Genomic DNA, 16,119 nt, shown 5'->3' on the forward strand with positions numbered 1-16,119 from the left:
ATGCCATGTGTTGGTGTTCTGCGATTCCACTTGATTCATGGGAGATCTTCCATTATGCTGCAGTAGTGTGAGATCAAATCAGCCCTTTCCACAGGTTGGCCAAGAGACTGAAAACAGCACATATTTCATCTGAACCTAAAAGGGGAGACAAAATGCAACAGAATAAATGCCAAAATCATGTGTTGAATCTGTCACAAGAGCTCAGCTTGACATTTTGGTAGGGCTCTGGATTTCAAGAAGCTTCCTCAAAGGTCTGTCTGTATTTGGGGTTTCTGGCACAGCCTGCAGATTTATCTCTCTAAGGCTGCTCAAGCTGGTGCAGCCCTGTGTGTTTTAGGACCAAATGTTGATAAATGACTTGATAGTTACTTCTTAAACTCGGCACGGTGCCAACAAACACCCTCTGGCAAAGTCATGTTGTTCTAATACATTGTAATGCAATCATGCCCCTCTGCGATGAAGGATTGTTTGCCACGTTTAAAATATTTAGCACAGTATATCAGATTTTTCTAGTGCAAAAAGCAGCAAATTTATGGCCAGAGGAGGCAAGGTAAGAGATGGGGATTCGGGGAGGGAGTAGCAGTGGCAGGAGCTGGTAACAGTGCACAAAAAAGGGAAGTTTGCTCATAAAAGCCATTCTTAATTTCGTGGAGACTGTCCCCAGCTATTCCTGCCCTAACACTGCATACCTACAGACTTTGAATGGCCCAGGACCCACATGGCAGTTCCCCACAGGCATGAATTATGGGGTTAAATATTTCGTGCTTAGCTACAGAAATTTAGTAAGATAAAGAGTGCCATTTTCTTTGAGGTGACCGCTGCAGACAAAATGGGAAGAGACTTCAAGAAGACTGCCTTATACCTAAGCAGGATCAGCTCTACTTAAGTGATTCCTAGGAGGTATTAGCCTGTCTAGTTCTCAAATTACAGAGGAAAGATGCCGAATTTCCCCCTTAGCTGGATTCCAGATGAAAGCAAATATTTCATTTGTTTGTCATGGACAGGTCACTGAACGCTGGATTCAGCCTGCCTGACCTCTCTGCCACGGCTCTCTTAATGGTGAGGGCTGGGGGCTGAAATCAGACCCCCCTTAGTGCAGAAGGTAAATGTCACTCCTAGTACCGTGCATCGCGTGCCCCAGGAGCCACAAGCTCACAAAGTGGGCAGCTGGGTCGATCCCAGGTACCCCAAAAGATTAATGGAAGCCCACAGCCTGCCTCGGGGAACAGCTCCCCACCTGTAGAGTGGGGTTAGTACCGGTTCCCCCGCTCAGGAAGGAAGCTGGGAAGATAAACCCACTAAATGTTATGAAGTGCTCACATATTCTCATAATGAGGCTATATAAGTACCTTCGCTAGATAAAGAATTATAGCATATTTTGAGAGACAAATTCTCTACTAGCACCACCGCAAATTATCTCCATAAAAATCTTATTTTAGAAGCAGCTTTAATGTTTGACTCGTGTGTGAAAGGAAATAAATGTTACTGTAGCAAAATGAATGTTTATGCCAGCAGGCTAAAGTATTACAGGATTTATTAATAAGGAAAATTAGCAAGTACAGACTCGGCTAGTGGAGAAGTCAAGCAATTCCTGAGTGTCTTTTCGCTGGCTGAACGTAGTAAGGATTGCAGGTAATCAGCACCTCTCAGGATCAGACCTTTTATATACATAACTGCTTCCACTACTCAACCCCTTCAATTTATGCCCTGAAGCATGAGATTTGATTATGTTTGTCACTTCAGCTGGCGTAGCCTGCTAGTGGGCATTAAATCAGCCATCACTTCCTTCCCACCTACAAGCCGCATTTGCTTCAGTGACCCCCTTGTGGAAGTGAACTCCACAGGCTGTCTGCATTATATGCTGCGTAAAATATTACCTTCTCCCGTTTATTAATTGCTTGGCTCTAAGTAAATGGCTGCCTTTAATTTCATTGAATGTCACCTTCTAATCAGGTGGCTGGAGAGGTTAACAAGCAAGGACTGTTCTGGTTTCATGCCTCCATCATTCTGCATCCCTCTTTCACAAGGTCCAGTAAGCGGCACTCATTGCCGAGGCGGTAAATCCTTCCCCAGGCACCCAACAGAGGGCAAGCGAGGCTTTCAGCAACGCACCCAGGAGGCTGCTGCTCTTGCAGAAACATTCACGGGAACAGGTTTGTGTTGCCGTGCTACTAATGTGCATTCAAGTGCGTTCAGCTTCATGTTTGGAGTGCTTCGATTATTCACAAAAGGAATAAAATTATTCCATCAGAATTGCTTCAAGTGGCTTGTAGTAAAGCAAGCTGCTGGCTGTCACCAGCGTGGGAGAATCTGTGTGCTGTGGTACTTGTGCAACACGGCAGGAGACTTAGGCGCTTCTAAAATCTGCAGAAGACCAGGACCCATCTGCAAAAAGAGTTTGTGTAGGGTTTCTTTGCTTAGGGCAGGGTCATAAACTGACCTTGCTCCTGGCTTGGGGTGGGGAAGGAGAGTACCCTGAGAGGGGCCTCGGTGTGCACTGCCCTGGTCCTTGGCTTTCTGATCATTAAAATGGAGAAAGGGATGGGTTCCTTCCTTCTGCAAACGTATTTGGGATGGCCCCACTGACCTACCGTTGCCTATGAAAGCTGCTTCTCCCAGCCTGCCCCCTTACTCCCAGGCACTCCAGCAGAATGGGCAAGCTTTCTCCAGGCCTGTGTTCCCATTCTTACAAAACCAGAGATTTTGCCTGATATCTTGTGCTTCTGTAAGCTCTCAGCCCTTAACGAGGGCAGTTAATGCAGTTTGGCTGACGTTTCCAGAGTTGTAAGGAAAGATGAGCCATTTCTTTATAAATCATCACTTCAGGAATTGGGTCTGCTTTGGAAAAGCACTTGTTCTGCTGTGACCCTCTGGCTGCCACTCATCCTCTGACTTATACTTCCTGCTGACTTTGAGAAGAAATGGCAAACTGCTCTAGAAAACCCCAGAAAACACTAGAAAGCAGATGTGTTTGTGGGAGAACTTGTTGTCAGTAAGCCTTGAGAGGGAAAAAAAAGCAGTGCAGAGGAGCTAATCGCTTGGTGACCATCTGGAAGCGAAAGGCGAAGGGAACGTGGCGAGGTGCATGGCTGGACTTTCACCTCCGCACGTCAAGAGCTGAATAATAAAGTCATAAACTGGTTCTCAGGCAAAACAGAGCAAAAGCAAAGGCAGCTGAGTCATAACAGGGCATCGGTCAGGGCTGCCGGGAGGGTTGCACATGAAAGATGTGTAAGTAATAAAAATGCTCGTTAATTAATGCTCATCTGTTTTTTATTGCCATCTGAAGAGTCTGGATTATGAGTAAAGGCTTTTGTGTAGGGAGGAAGAGGATGTGGCCGGGGACAGACGCTCGTTCTCTTCGGGTCACTAGATGGCACAATTCTGGCTCTTTCCTTCCTCGCTCAACGGCACCTTACAGCAGGGACCCAAGAGCTACCGGGAGAAAATTGTCCTCTGCTCCCTGTGACTGTGCTTGGACAGAATATTTCAGTCATTAATCGCTTGCCCACAATGTTTAACAGATGCAAAAGAGCAAACTGTGGGCTCCAGCCCCAGCTGAGAGAGAGAAAATCTCGCTTTCTTGGTGGAATTTTATTTTTCTTTCTTTGAAAGTTTATGTGCTGAAGCTGGGGTTAAAGTCTGCCAGCTGTCCAAGAGCCGCTGCTGTAAGTGTGCGCTGGGGTCAGGGGTCTGCAGCTACCAGGAAAGGTCTCGGCAGCCTCCAAAATCACACCCCACTTTCCCAAGGGCTGGTCCTGTTTGTGCTGCTGCCTTTTGTGTGCCCTTCCAGGAGAGCAGTGATTTCCCTCACAGGAGTCAGAGCAGGTCACCTGGCAAAGGACCTTTCTGGGTGAAGCTTGGATGTGGGGTTAGAGAAACAGGACACGCAAAGAGAACTGCATTTATTATATCTCACAAATGTTACAATAGGTAAGGAAAACAGAATTCTGAAGTAACATTCTTCTCTACTGAAAATAATTGTTCAGATCTACTGAATTCACACAAAAATCACATTGCAATGTGTGTGAAAAGGAGGGAAATCCATATTTTAGAAAATATTCATGCAGCTGCAGAAGGAGACAGTCTAGTTCACAAGGTCACAGTAAAAGCGAGTCCTAATTGGAGCTGGAGTTACTAAGAGCCTTTATGAACAAGGCTGATCGAGGCAGTGAGAGGACGAAGCATTGCATGCAGAAAAGGACAGCCATTGCAGATGTCACTGTTTCATTCTCTCTCTCACTTGCATATATCAAAATGGGAAATCAATACCTATTTGTAAGGCATGAAATCAACTTAGCAAAGAGCTTACCTACAAGACTTTGCTATTTTCCGTAACCTGCAAGCAGCCGGAGCCCTGGCAGACTGCACTGAGCTGTGTGCTGTCCATGGAGAGTGCAATGGGGAGCCCCAAGTTCAAGGAAAGACCATGAGGCAAGTACAAGCAGAGGGAGGAAACGTGGCACTCTCAGCTAAGTCCCTGATTCTGCCTATAACCTGGGAAACAAAATGAGACTGACTGAGATGACCAAACATACAAAAATACTACTTGGAAGTTAGTGAAAGTCTGGAGAAGGCTAAAAGGCTGTTGGCACTGAAGGGTTCAGTGTTGGGCCTCAGCTGGAAACTGCATCGGAGCAAAGAGCCTTGGTAAAGACATCAGCAGCCATCAGGAAGGCGGAGTCAGTCTGTCATACCTAGTGAGCTGCTGCTGAATGGGATGTAGGTAGATATTAAGGAAATACCTTAATATCTGAGGTCACCTGCGATGTCTTTAGCCTTAGGGACCAGTTGTGATTTTGAAAGAAAAAAAGAAGTCTTGTGTACTTTCTGGGAGGATTCTTGCTAATGAATGAACAACCGAAGTAAAATAGATCTGCATCGTCGTATGGTAATGAGCTAATGAGGAGTGAATACTGCAGTCATGAAATCAGAGTCAGAGTTAAATCAAACAGCAGATTAACAAATATTAACAACCGATCAAAACATCAGATAGACTGTCAGCAGGATTTGAATAATGAAGCAATGTAGTATTAGACTGGTTGTTACAAAACATTAACCTGGCAAATCTAAGGGTTGCTGTGACCTTTTCCCTGTCCTCTTGTGCAGGAGATAGATCCTCAAAAGCTATCATAGAGTGTGGCTAGAACAGGAGTATGGTTAAAGGACTAACCCTTATTCTAATAGATCCTGAAGAAAAGGGCTCACATATGTTTATGCAACACTCTTCGTAGCAGAGAATACGTGTATGTACATTTTTCGTATGCAAAGTGTATTTGAGGATGATGGACCCTGAGTTAAGGTAGTGTTTGGGGTATGCGGGTGCCTTATTTGTGTACCCCCAGGAGGTGCACAGGGCTGGAGGGGCTAATGAGACTGGTTCCTTAGATCCACCCCTGATCAGGGCATAGACGTTCAATCCCGAAGTGTCCACTGAGCTGCTGCTTGGTGTGACCCATGTGTTGCAAGTCACAAAACAGCTCCCACCACGTTAAAACAAGCTGAACATCATTGGGACAAAGGCCCAGAAGTCTCTTCAACTACAGCATACTGGCGAAAAAGAACAGGAGAAATCAATGGTTTGAGATCTGCAATTACACCCACATTGGTGGATGATCACAGACTATTTCTCCTCTGCTAAACAAGAAATAAATCATCCCAGCAAGAGATAATCTTTATGCCTCAGAAAAAGGTATAGAAACCAGCAACAAGGGGCTGGTGAGTGTCCCTGAGTGTTAGTGGAGAGGGCTAACGTGCTGGCTGCATAGTCTGGGAAGGATTTGATTCAGGATTTTGGTCCAAGTAATGATGTCTTTGCTCAGAACCTCCTCTCGAGGAGCATCTCTACACTGGGTGAGTCGGACTGGGGCAGCCCGTGGCTTTGCAGCATTTCTTCTCCCTCGGGGAGGTTAAGGGAGCGTTTGCCTCTCCGGGGAGGAGCGGGGACACAGGCATCAGAGCAGGAGCTGAGCACAGCAGTGGGTTCGCCCTCCCTCTCCTTCCCGGTGTGTCCCTGAAGGAGCAGGGTTGCCCGGGCACAGCCTAGGAACCAGACCCAAAAACGTCCCCAGAGCTTCCCTGCCCCAGCACAGCTTACCAGCACCAGCTCTTTTGCCCCAAAAGCCCCACAGCGAATATATGTTTCTGACATGGCTGTGAAAAAGTTTTTTAAAAAAAGAGCTCTGGATGCAGCTTCCTGCAATAACAGGCAGAAATTCCGATCACCTCCAGATGTCTTCATGCATTCTTGGTATAATCCATTAATTCATCACATCGCTCATAACTCTTGTACTCCTTGTCTCTCAGGATTTTGTAAAAAAGCCTCCATCACTTCTCCCACTGTGTTTACATCTGTTCAATATAGCTCATCTGTTGGTAATAAGTTGCTTTCAGTTTGACTAACGTAAACATCTGCCAACCAAAGCAGCATGAACTCTGCAGGCACGAAGCCTCCCTCACTTAGGCAGCAGCGATGCCACAAGGGCTCTTGCTGGGATGGTTGCGTTACGGTCTGAGCCTTGTGGAGCTGCTTGAGCCCGTAGCAAAGCCATATGGACCTGCTGTTGTCCCGTCTGTCCCAGGGCCTGAGTATTATTTGTTTAGGAGCCGCGTCAGGTCTGGGTTATATTTTAACGTTGCTGGTCAGTTCTGTGCTGCAGCACAAGACGCTGCTTCCAGGATAATCCATGAGAGGACTCAGCCCCTCATCTTCCATCGGAGGGGCTATCGGAGGGGCTCTTTGGGACACAGCCCACTCCACCCACAGCCATCCCATCTGCCTCCAGCCCTCATAACATATAAGGCTTCACCTCGTACTGCCTGGGGGCAGAAAGGGAGTTTCTCCACCCAGTCTTCCCACCAGGCAGTCAGTGGAGGAAGCCTACCTCCGGTGGTGCCTCAGTACCCACGGCTGTGCACACCCTCCTGAGACTCCTGTTGCTTCTCCACTGCCCCTGAGCAGGTATACCTCTGTGCCGAGAGCCTTTTCTCAGCCCCTGGTGGGCATGGCCATATGATGTGGTGTCCATGGTGGAAAGGACTGGATTTGGGTAGTTCCTACCAAACCTAAGAAAAGTGTGTCTCAGCTTCTCTTTCCGTTAAAGGCGTGGAAGAACTTTCACCTCCATCCTTAGGGAACATGTTAAACCACACAGGGTTTTTTTTTCACCCACCCTAGTGAAGACATTGCTGATGCTCTAGCCTCATCCAGCCTATGGCAGCCTGGATTGCAGCAGGGGACAGCAGTCCTGAACTGGATTTCTATATCTGGATTTCTATGTCTGGATTTATAGAAATGGACAATAGATTTTGCTATCATTTATCATAGAATCGTAGAATAGTTTGGGTTAGAAGGGACCTTTAAAGGTCATCTAGTCCAACCCCAACTAGCTATCCTAGTTTTTAGCTGGTATAGACATATTGTCATGCACAAGGTCAGATCTTGGATCTTCACTGACTTTGTCCAGGCAAAATTTTTACTAAGCAGAAAGAAGCTGGCAATTTCCAGATCTCAGTGAATCTAGAGCATCTGTTATGTGCATTTTAACACTTACTGAGAAGAAGTATTTTCCTGCATTATTCCCTGTATTTTCCAGGGAAGAATGCACCTGAATTTCCAGTATTTCTTTGGTGCAGAGGTTCATGGGCCAAAGAGAGGGCCAGGCATTTAACACAGCTCTTTATCTTCTGCTGAACTCTCCAGCTGCCTTTAAGAGGAGCAGACCCCCATGCTGGGTACAGAGGGTTCAGATGTTGGGCAGACGATCAGTCCCTCTCTTCACCTGTATTTTCTGCTTTGTACATTCTGACAACACATTGCCAAACACAAAACAGAGCCACTTTACGGTTTGGGGATCTTCATGCAGAGCACTGGGGTCTGATCCAGGAGTGCCTGATTTACCTCACTTGTACCAATAGTGTTGAGCCAAATACTGAAAGAGTTTGTGTTGGTTATTTCAGTCCGTGCTTATGCAAGTGGCCTCAGCACTCAAGACAAAGCAAGATCTTCTCAGAGATTACTTTCTGGAAGGAGGGGTTTTTTTGAAGCTCTCATAATGCGAACATTGTAGCCTACAGTACATCCTTGAAATTTAACTTTGCATCTGTATCACAACCACAGGAGCTTGCGTCTCTGTGCAATCCAGTACAAATAAAAGTGGACCTCTTTCTGGAGCACTTACCTCCTCCTCACACTCTTGTGTCCACTGCATACATTTTGGCAGTAGCTGTTTGCGAGGATGGCAAATGCACGTTTGTTACGATTGTCCCAGCTGAGGAATAGCCTTTCCTCAAGGAGTAAGCAGAGTGGAGTCTTCCAGAGCTGGTCTCTGTGAGGCACAGGGAGAGAAAGAGGATCTGCTAATGAGTGCTTGGTGACTTCCAGCTGCAAAGCCTCGAAATGCAGAGAAAGCAACACTCCAAGATGTGACATAATAACACATTTTATGTCACACTTACTTACACCTCAGCTCCTACACCATGATGTGCTTTCTAGAGCTGCTGAAATAACACTATTCCCATTTTACAGCTGAAGATATTGCTACTGGGAACGAGCATCCATCCTGAAGGATGTCCCTGAAGGACTTTCCCCACCCTCTGTGCCCACAACACGCCCTGAGCGATGGCTCTGTCTCTGAACTGTGTTTTGGCCCTACCACGTTCCTCACCTCTGAAGAGATACATGCAGCAGGTGAGCAGGGCCCCGGATAAGAAACAGCCAAGTGACCCTGCCATGCCGAGCCAGCACGACCAGCCAAACTTGTACTGGATGCCCAGAAACACATTGTGGAAGACCAGAGAGGAGCGCTCCACGTAGACGTCAACGGCGTACCACACCGAGCCGGTAATGCCTGGGAGACCTGCAGGACGGGAGGGAGGTGCCACACAGAGCTCCCAGATAGACCATGAGGAGATCACAAACGCAAGAGCTATAGCCTACTGTCTGCTGTGTCAGACTTGAGGATGGGAAGACCTTCCTCAGATGGCAGGTTTTGGCTCATGTTCAGTCTCAGCCCGGTCACTTTGGTGGATTCACCCTGGCTCCTACTGATCTCCGCTGCAGCAGCATCGAGCAGAGGCTGTGCCTCGCAGCTTGGCACTCACAGACACCGTCAGCACTGGTTGGCAGCACTCAGGTTTCTGCAGTAAAAGGCAGAAAGCTCCTCCCTTCTCATCTTGTTTATCAACTTGTTGTAAAGGTGCTTCAAGGATTTAATTTTCAAATCTGTTTTGACTTTGAGAACTTTGACAGTGTTTTTCAAACTTTGGGAGGTGAATGGAGGATGTTTAAAAGAACTTCTCAAAGTGTTACACGTGCTCCCGGTGGCTGGGGTGAGTTATGTGTTAAATCTGCTTATGCTGAAGCAGAGGTAGATGCTTGATATTGGCATAAAGTCAAATGACATTACTTGCTACCTAGTTAGCTGTCTATTTATTTTTGCATTTAAAATTCTCCCACTGGCTGTAACAGCAAAGGACCTCAGTCAGTTGGGTATTTATCACCTAGGAGGGACAGATGTGTTATTATCCTTTTATTAGAGATCGGCTGCAGAGATTTCGGACTAAGTGGCTTGCCCAAGGTCACGCAATCTGTGGCCGATCCAGGAACCAAACCAGGATGCCCAGGACTTTCTAGTACTTTCACAATTGGGTCTTTTTGCCTTATCAACAACACTGACTTCTTCACAGTAGAACAGCAGTAAATGGAAGTCAGTCAACTCAGAGTCAAGTCACTCGGTCAATACAGGAAATGAAAGATAAATTCAATTATGTCCTGTTAGGGGCAGGCAGTGAACAGAACAATCTCTATTGCACAAAGCAAGCAAACAAAGATCCTTCCCCCATGTTTACCCTCTAGAAAATCACCAACTCCTCTCCCCAAAATAAGAGAAGGCTTTAAAGCTTCCCTCCTTTGCTAAAGGGTGTCCTGCAAGATGGGAGCACAGCCAGGGAATACCTGCAATGAGCAACGTAACTCCAGACACCAGGCAGATGCGCAGCTTGATGAGCGGCTCTTCGGGAAGGAATTTCACGCAGTCCAGTCCCAGGACGAGGAAGAGAAATCCAAATCCTGCCAGGATATCTGCTGTGATCATCATGGCTCGGGTCAGCACCAGCTTCACTGCAGGACAAAACCGGATCATTCTGGTGCACAAGGAATGGTAATGTGAGTGGGTAATGGGGTCAGATCCTGTGGGAACACTTTTCTGGGATGAAGCTTTCTTCAGCTTCCCCTGGGAGTAATACCTCACCAAGAAAAGAAACATGTCTCTAATATGTATGTGCACCAAATTATCTGTCACTAAGTAGAACAGATGCCCTTTTTGTCTACACTCAGGTGTCCCCACGACTTGTAGAAGCAGCTTTGACTCTTACGTACCAGGGTGCTCGGCGAAGATGGAGTCGTACTCATCGCAAGTTTGGATCCCATCAAAAACATTTGTGACACATTCCCACCACAGGCCACGGCATTTTGTACTCACCTGTGGGTTGAGAAGAGAAAGAAGACCGTAAGTTAATATGTCCACCAACACCGCGGATGGTCAGCTAGGCCCCTCAACAGAAATCCTGGTCCAGTTATGTCAATGGCAAGCTGGAGCTGTTGAGCTTGAAGAAGAAAAAAAGTGGCAGGATGGAGAAAATGGACAATGTTTTCTGTGGCCCTATTAATGGTTTTAAATTAGAGCAAAAGAAATTCAGACTAGACATTAGGAAAAGAAACCTTCCTATTGGTAAGGAAAAAATTCTGAAGGAAATTTCTGGGAGTAGCTGGGGGGTGGCTGACAGGAGAGATCTCAGAGCAGGTTTGATCACTCCTTGCCAAACGCTTGTCTAGGCAGAGCTGGGCAGGGCTATGGACCAGATGACCTGAGACTTTGCTGTCCATGTTCCCCTTACATCATCCTCCTGCCGAGAAGGAGCAGCTGAGAGGGGAGCATGCCTGGCGGAGCAGGCATCGCACCAGGACCCGGGTGCCCGCAACGGGCGGTGGCCACGGCATGGTAAGGGAGTGCTTTGCTGCAGAGCGGAGGTGTGCACGTGAGCCCCGCTCCGGCCGCGTGTGGAGGGCTGCCCCCCGAGGACTCAGCTGTAAACACTGGCTGGAAAATGAGAGGCAGACAGCACTGATCCTGGCCCTGGGGCTCCCAGTGTGCTGCCGGGGATGGGACCACGCGTGCCCGAGCCACACTCATCGCTGAGACATCCAGACACGGGCAGTAGCATCACGGCTAATCGCCTCCGTTGTCCTGAAGCTGTAGGTACCATTCCCAGCCCAGCCTTCCCTAAATCACTTTAATATGGGAGATACTTTCATTACCAATGCAAATACGGCAACAAGCACCTCTAAAACATTCCTGGGATTGCTCATACAAGGAGCGGAGTGAATGTCGCTGCAGCTTTGACTCCCGCCTGCCCCACTGCTGCCAGCGGCGCCCGCTGCAGTTAATGGAAAGAGAAACTCTCCCGGGGAATGGGTTTCATGCAGGGAAGGGGACCGGGCTTGCTTGGATGACGCAATACATTCATTTTTCTTGCACTGTGTAAATCACAAAGCAGATAATAACATATCTCAGCCACTTAATAAAGGCTCTTTCGGGATGTATTGAAGTCTGTAGCCAACCGCAGTATTTTCTCCACAATACAATGTCTGAGCCAAACCATACACCTTCTCTGTGACACTGCGCTGTGGATAAAAGGTGAGTAAAAATGACTTGCTACTTCAAACTGGCGAAAAAGATACTATTTATGTTCGAATGAAAACAATCTATATATTTTGTTTCATGAAGAGAAAAACTACTTACAATACTTACAGTATTTCAGGGCAGGCTTAATGAAAAATATCACCAAAAAGTGAGAAGCAGTGCTGGAAAAAAATGGTTTCATTGATTCTGTGTTTTTCAGGAGAACAGTGTCATGTAAAACAATTTGCCATGTTTATATTAGATGTAACTTTTTACCACGGCCCTCTTAATCCAGTTGCAGCTCCTCGTCTGTCTTAACTCACCACCATTCAAGCTGTGCTTGAAATTAGCATATTTTTATTAAATTGCATTTTGTTCCACTTGTATTTATATAATTTCGTGTTCCTCCCAAACCACCGTAGGCTTATTCATGCTACTTTGCATTCAGCTAATACTCTCAGTCACGTCCTCACTCGCTTACATTAGTATTGTTTTTTGAATCTTAAAAGCAGCATCTTCATCTAAATTATTTATAAAGAGGCTAAGAGGATTCCAGGCTTTGTCAGCCCCAAAGCAAAACAGAAGTCTTAAGGTGCAACAGTTGTGATCATGGTCTAGCTTGTGAAACAACCCCCTTCCCAGACTAGAAAAAAATCGATAAAAGTTTTGTGTTTCTTGGGACTTTTCAGCTGCCACCTCCTGCTGGTGCTGAACGGGGGCAGAAGCGGGTCAGCCCATCTCCATGCAGCTCGTGCACAGCCAGGGATAAATGTCTCATCGCCTGGTGCAGGAGTGACGGCGGCACCGGAGCGGGGACCTGTGGCTGGCCTCAGCCACCGCTGAGCTATTGCGGTTTCTGTTATCTGCCCTTAACCTTCTCGGCCATTCCTTGCTCCCCTCTGCTTTGTGAACCGTTTGCCCTTCTGGTTGTTAATCTGCTCCCAAGCCACCCTTGGGCGTCTGCCCTTGCGCAGACAGCACAGACCCTCGGGCACACGGGAACTCGCTGCTGTAAACAGGAGAGGGGTCCAGGCTGGCTGGGGCGTGATGTCGGGGCGTGGATTTCTCCATCCCATGGCCGGTCCCATGCACCGTGTTGGTAACACGAATTCCCCATCACCTCTTCCCCCCCATAGCAAATCTGCTCCAGCTTCCCTGGGCCCAGCCAAGGGCTCCCTGGGAAGCTAAGCATCTCGGCCAAACTCCTCAGCTCCCACTTTGATTACGAAACACGTTGCCACGACCTGCTTTCCCTAACACAAGTATGCATATAAAACATAAACTGCATAATGGCTGTAATAGATATATAATTATATCCTATGCATAATGTATAATTAATATTAAAATTAATCTAAGACAAAAAAATGACAGAACAAGCACACAGTTCCCCTTCTGGGGATAGCGCAGAAGACAAGCTTGTGAGCAACGTTAGTCACAGTGTTTTACCGCACTGTAAAACGATGCCAGCATACAATGATTACAAGCCCAGCACGAGAGTAAAACAGGCAGCGTTTAACAGTAGTGGTAATATTTTTAATCCACCTGCGACAGGGAGGGACTGTGTACACAATACAGTGCTTGTGGGGAAGCAGATTATGTTTTTTTTCCAGCACAAACTACTGCAAAAGTTGACCCAGGCTTGTCTTGATGCTCACATGGAATGCACCAGCTCAAGCCACTTTCTGTGTGGCCGTAACCTGGTGGTTTCTGAAGGGGAGGCGAGGGCCTGTGAGAGTTGAGTGCTGGCCAGGACCCCGCAGCCCCTCCAGAGACGGCTGCTCCCGGCACTCCCTGGCCTCTTTCTCCTGGGCTGCTCCCCTCAGGCAGGACCACGGTGAGGGCTTCCTCCTCCCCAGCTGCTGGGGCCAGGGTCAAAGCCAGATGACTCTCACAGAATCATAGAATTGTTTGGGTTGGAAGTGACCTTTAAAGGCCATCTAGTACAACCCCCCTGCAGTGAGCAGGGACATCTCCAACTACATCAGGTTGCTCAGAGCCCCGTCCAACCTGACCTGGAATGTTTCCAGGGATGGGGCATCTACCACCTCTCTGGGCAACTGTGCCAGTGTTTCACCACCCTCATTGTGAAAAATTTCTTCCTTATACCTCGTCTAAATCTACCCTCCTTTAGTTTAAAACCATTACCCTCTGTCCTACCACAACAGGCCCTGCTAAAAAGTCTGTCCCCATCTTTCTTATAAATCCCCTTTCCGTACTGGCAGGCTGCAATAAGGTCTCCCCAGAGCTTTCTCTTCTCCAGGCTGAACAACCCCAACTCTCTCAGCCTGTCCTCACAGCAGAGGTGCTCCACCCCTCTGATCATTTTTGTGGCCTCCTATGGCCCTGCTCCAACAGGTCCATGTCTTTCCTGTGCTGAGGGCTCCAGAGCTGGGTGCAGGACTCCAGGTGGGGTCTCACCAGAGCGGAGTAGAGGGGCAGAATCACCTCCCTTAACCTGCTGGCCACTTTCTATGCTGGATGATGGAGTTCCAATCTACCTCCTGAAATCAAAAGTTTCCTGAATTACCCTTTATTACAGCTGAAAACAGGAGTCATTGTGGACTCCAGGCTTTTCTGCCCATGGACAGTTTACCTGCATTCCCGTATTTAGGGAGGCAGTGAGTCATTAGGGCCATTAAGGAGATCAGTTGGTCAGGTATTAAGGCTGGGGGCAGTTTTTCTCCATTATTTAGTATTCACACTCAGAGCAGGAATGTGAGAGTAGTGGCTACTAATAACCAAACTGGGTGTTAATGGAGCACTTCATGACAGCCCAGCACAGGTGCCTTTGTGCCAAGACAAGGTTACACAGCCTCAGGGGAACGGACTGGTTCTTTCCTGGACCCACTTTACTCAGGAGCTGGGTTTCCCTCTTCTGATTTTCTGGGAAATGATGGCACAGTCTGGGATCCATTTGGCTTTTCTGAGTATACTGACATCTTCAGCTGACTCCAGGTGATTCACAGCTTCCTGAAATGAATCTAAAATATCTCCTAAATTAAGATGATAAATGAAGAGTGATATTCCAGCCAGCATCAGTGAGTGCACACTGTTTTCCCTGCAAAGAGTCTCACTGAGCAGATACGCTGACCATCAGCAATCTCATTGCACTGGATCTACGATACCTCAGCATCTACAACCACTTTCCAGGGAGGTGTCAGATTGTTGGGATTTCATGGTGGCGTAGAGAAAAAAGGTGTTTTTCTTGTAATCATTTTTAGCTTTCTTTCTTCAGATAATACATTGCTTGATGTGATGCAGCTAAATGCTGCATTGCAATCATTGAGTGCAGAGGAGCTCGTCTGGTTTCCTATGCAGGTAGAAAGTTTCCTCCTGATATATTCAGCCAAACTCTCTGTCTTGGAAGGTGTTTCACCTTCACTGCATAAAGTATCCAGTTTACCAGAGAGCAGAGTCCCACGCTGTGGACCTGCAGCCTTTAAATATACTGAAAGTGCTGGCTGGCTGCTCTGGGAAGAGAAATACAAACTCGCAGTGCCGAGCACTAGAGAAACGGTGACAGTTTGAGGTCTGGAGTCTCTGAGGTGCAGTTTGCACATATGCGGCACTCTGCTCCCTTGTTGTTTGCAGTTCACTTTTGCCAATACTCTTCCCTAACAGGAAAGTGCTAATGCCTGCACAAGCTCCAGAAGATATGTTTGAGTGCTGGATCTGATGCCAGTCCCCATGTTCCCCATAAATTTCTGCTAGCCCTATAGTTCAATGTCTGTTAAGAAAAAGACTTGAAAAGCACAAGTGTACACCCTGGACTTTTCCACCAAGAATTCTGACTTACAGAATTACAAACATCTCTAAAATATCCATACAGGCTGGACATGCAGGATAACCATACTCAAGTTTATGCACATTTAAACCTAGAGCCTGTAGACCTTTCCTGAACTTACTGAGAGCAGAATCTGGATAATAAAGTCTGGCAGAGAGAATTACACAAAATACCAGATTTTCCCCTGCTTTTGCCAAAGTCATTCATTTAGTTTTCATCCACTTGAGAGTGGAGCAATGCTGCCAGGAGCCAAACTCTCCCTAGGACACATTTGTTTTGGTGATCAGGCTCTCCTCACCCCAGTCTTACCTCCAGGGAATCATCAGCATTTACCATCCAGCAGTCTGTCCAGGTAGATGCTATCAAAAACCCAGTAGAGAAAAAAGCAAAGAAACAGCCCACATACTGGAGGAAAAACCTCATGCCAGCAGGTGCTCAGAACATCCAGGGGGGTGAAAAAGGCAGTGCCCAGTCCTTCTTCTTAAAGCTGGGTTAAAGGCAGAGCCTCAGTGTCCCAGGTCACCACCACCCTATTCCAGCGGCCATGAAGAGCAGGAACTTCTCACTTCTGCAGATGCCATCCATCAGTGATGGCCGCAGGAGCAACGCTCACCTGCAACGGGGACAGGAGGAGGGTGAGAGCGCCCACGGGAG

The 16,119-nt window shown here is 47.3% G+C and overlaps 1 protein-coding gene across 1 annotated transcript; it reads right to left on the reverse strand.

Annotated features, from left to right (window-relative positions):
* Positions 1-8,187: 8,187 nt before the first annotated feature.
* CLDN16 (claudin 16) lies at positions 8,188-15,888 on the reverse strand (the record flags this gene model as incomplete). Its single annotated transcript, XM_082003716.1, has 5 exons — positions 8,188-8,327; positions 8,667-8,858; positions 9,956-10,120; positions 10,379-10,481; positions 15,775-15,888. The coding sequence occupies 5 exons, from the start codon at positions 15,886-15,888 to the stop codon at positions 8,188-8,190; spliced, it is 714 nt and encodes a 237-aa protein (XP_081859842.1).
* Between the last annotated feature and the right edge of the window lie 231 nt (positions 15,889-16,119).

The sequence above is a fragment of the Phaethon aethereus genome, assembly GCF_964289735.1.
Source record: "Phaethon aethereus genome assembly, chromosome: 9".
Taxonomy (NCBI): Eukaryota; Metazoa; Chordata; class Aves; order Phaethontiformes; family Phaethontidae; genus Phaethon; species Phaethon aethereus.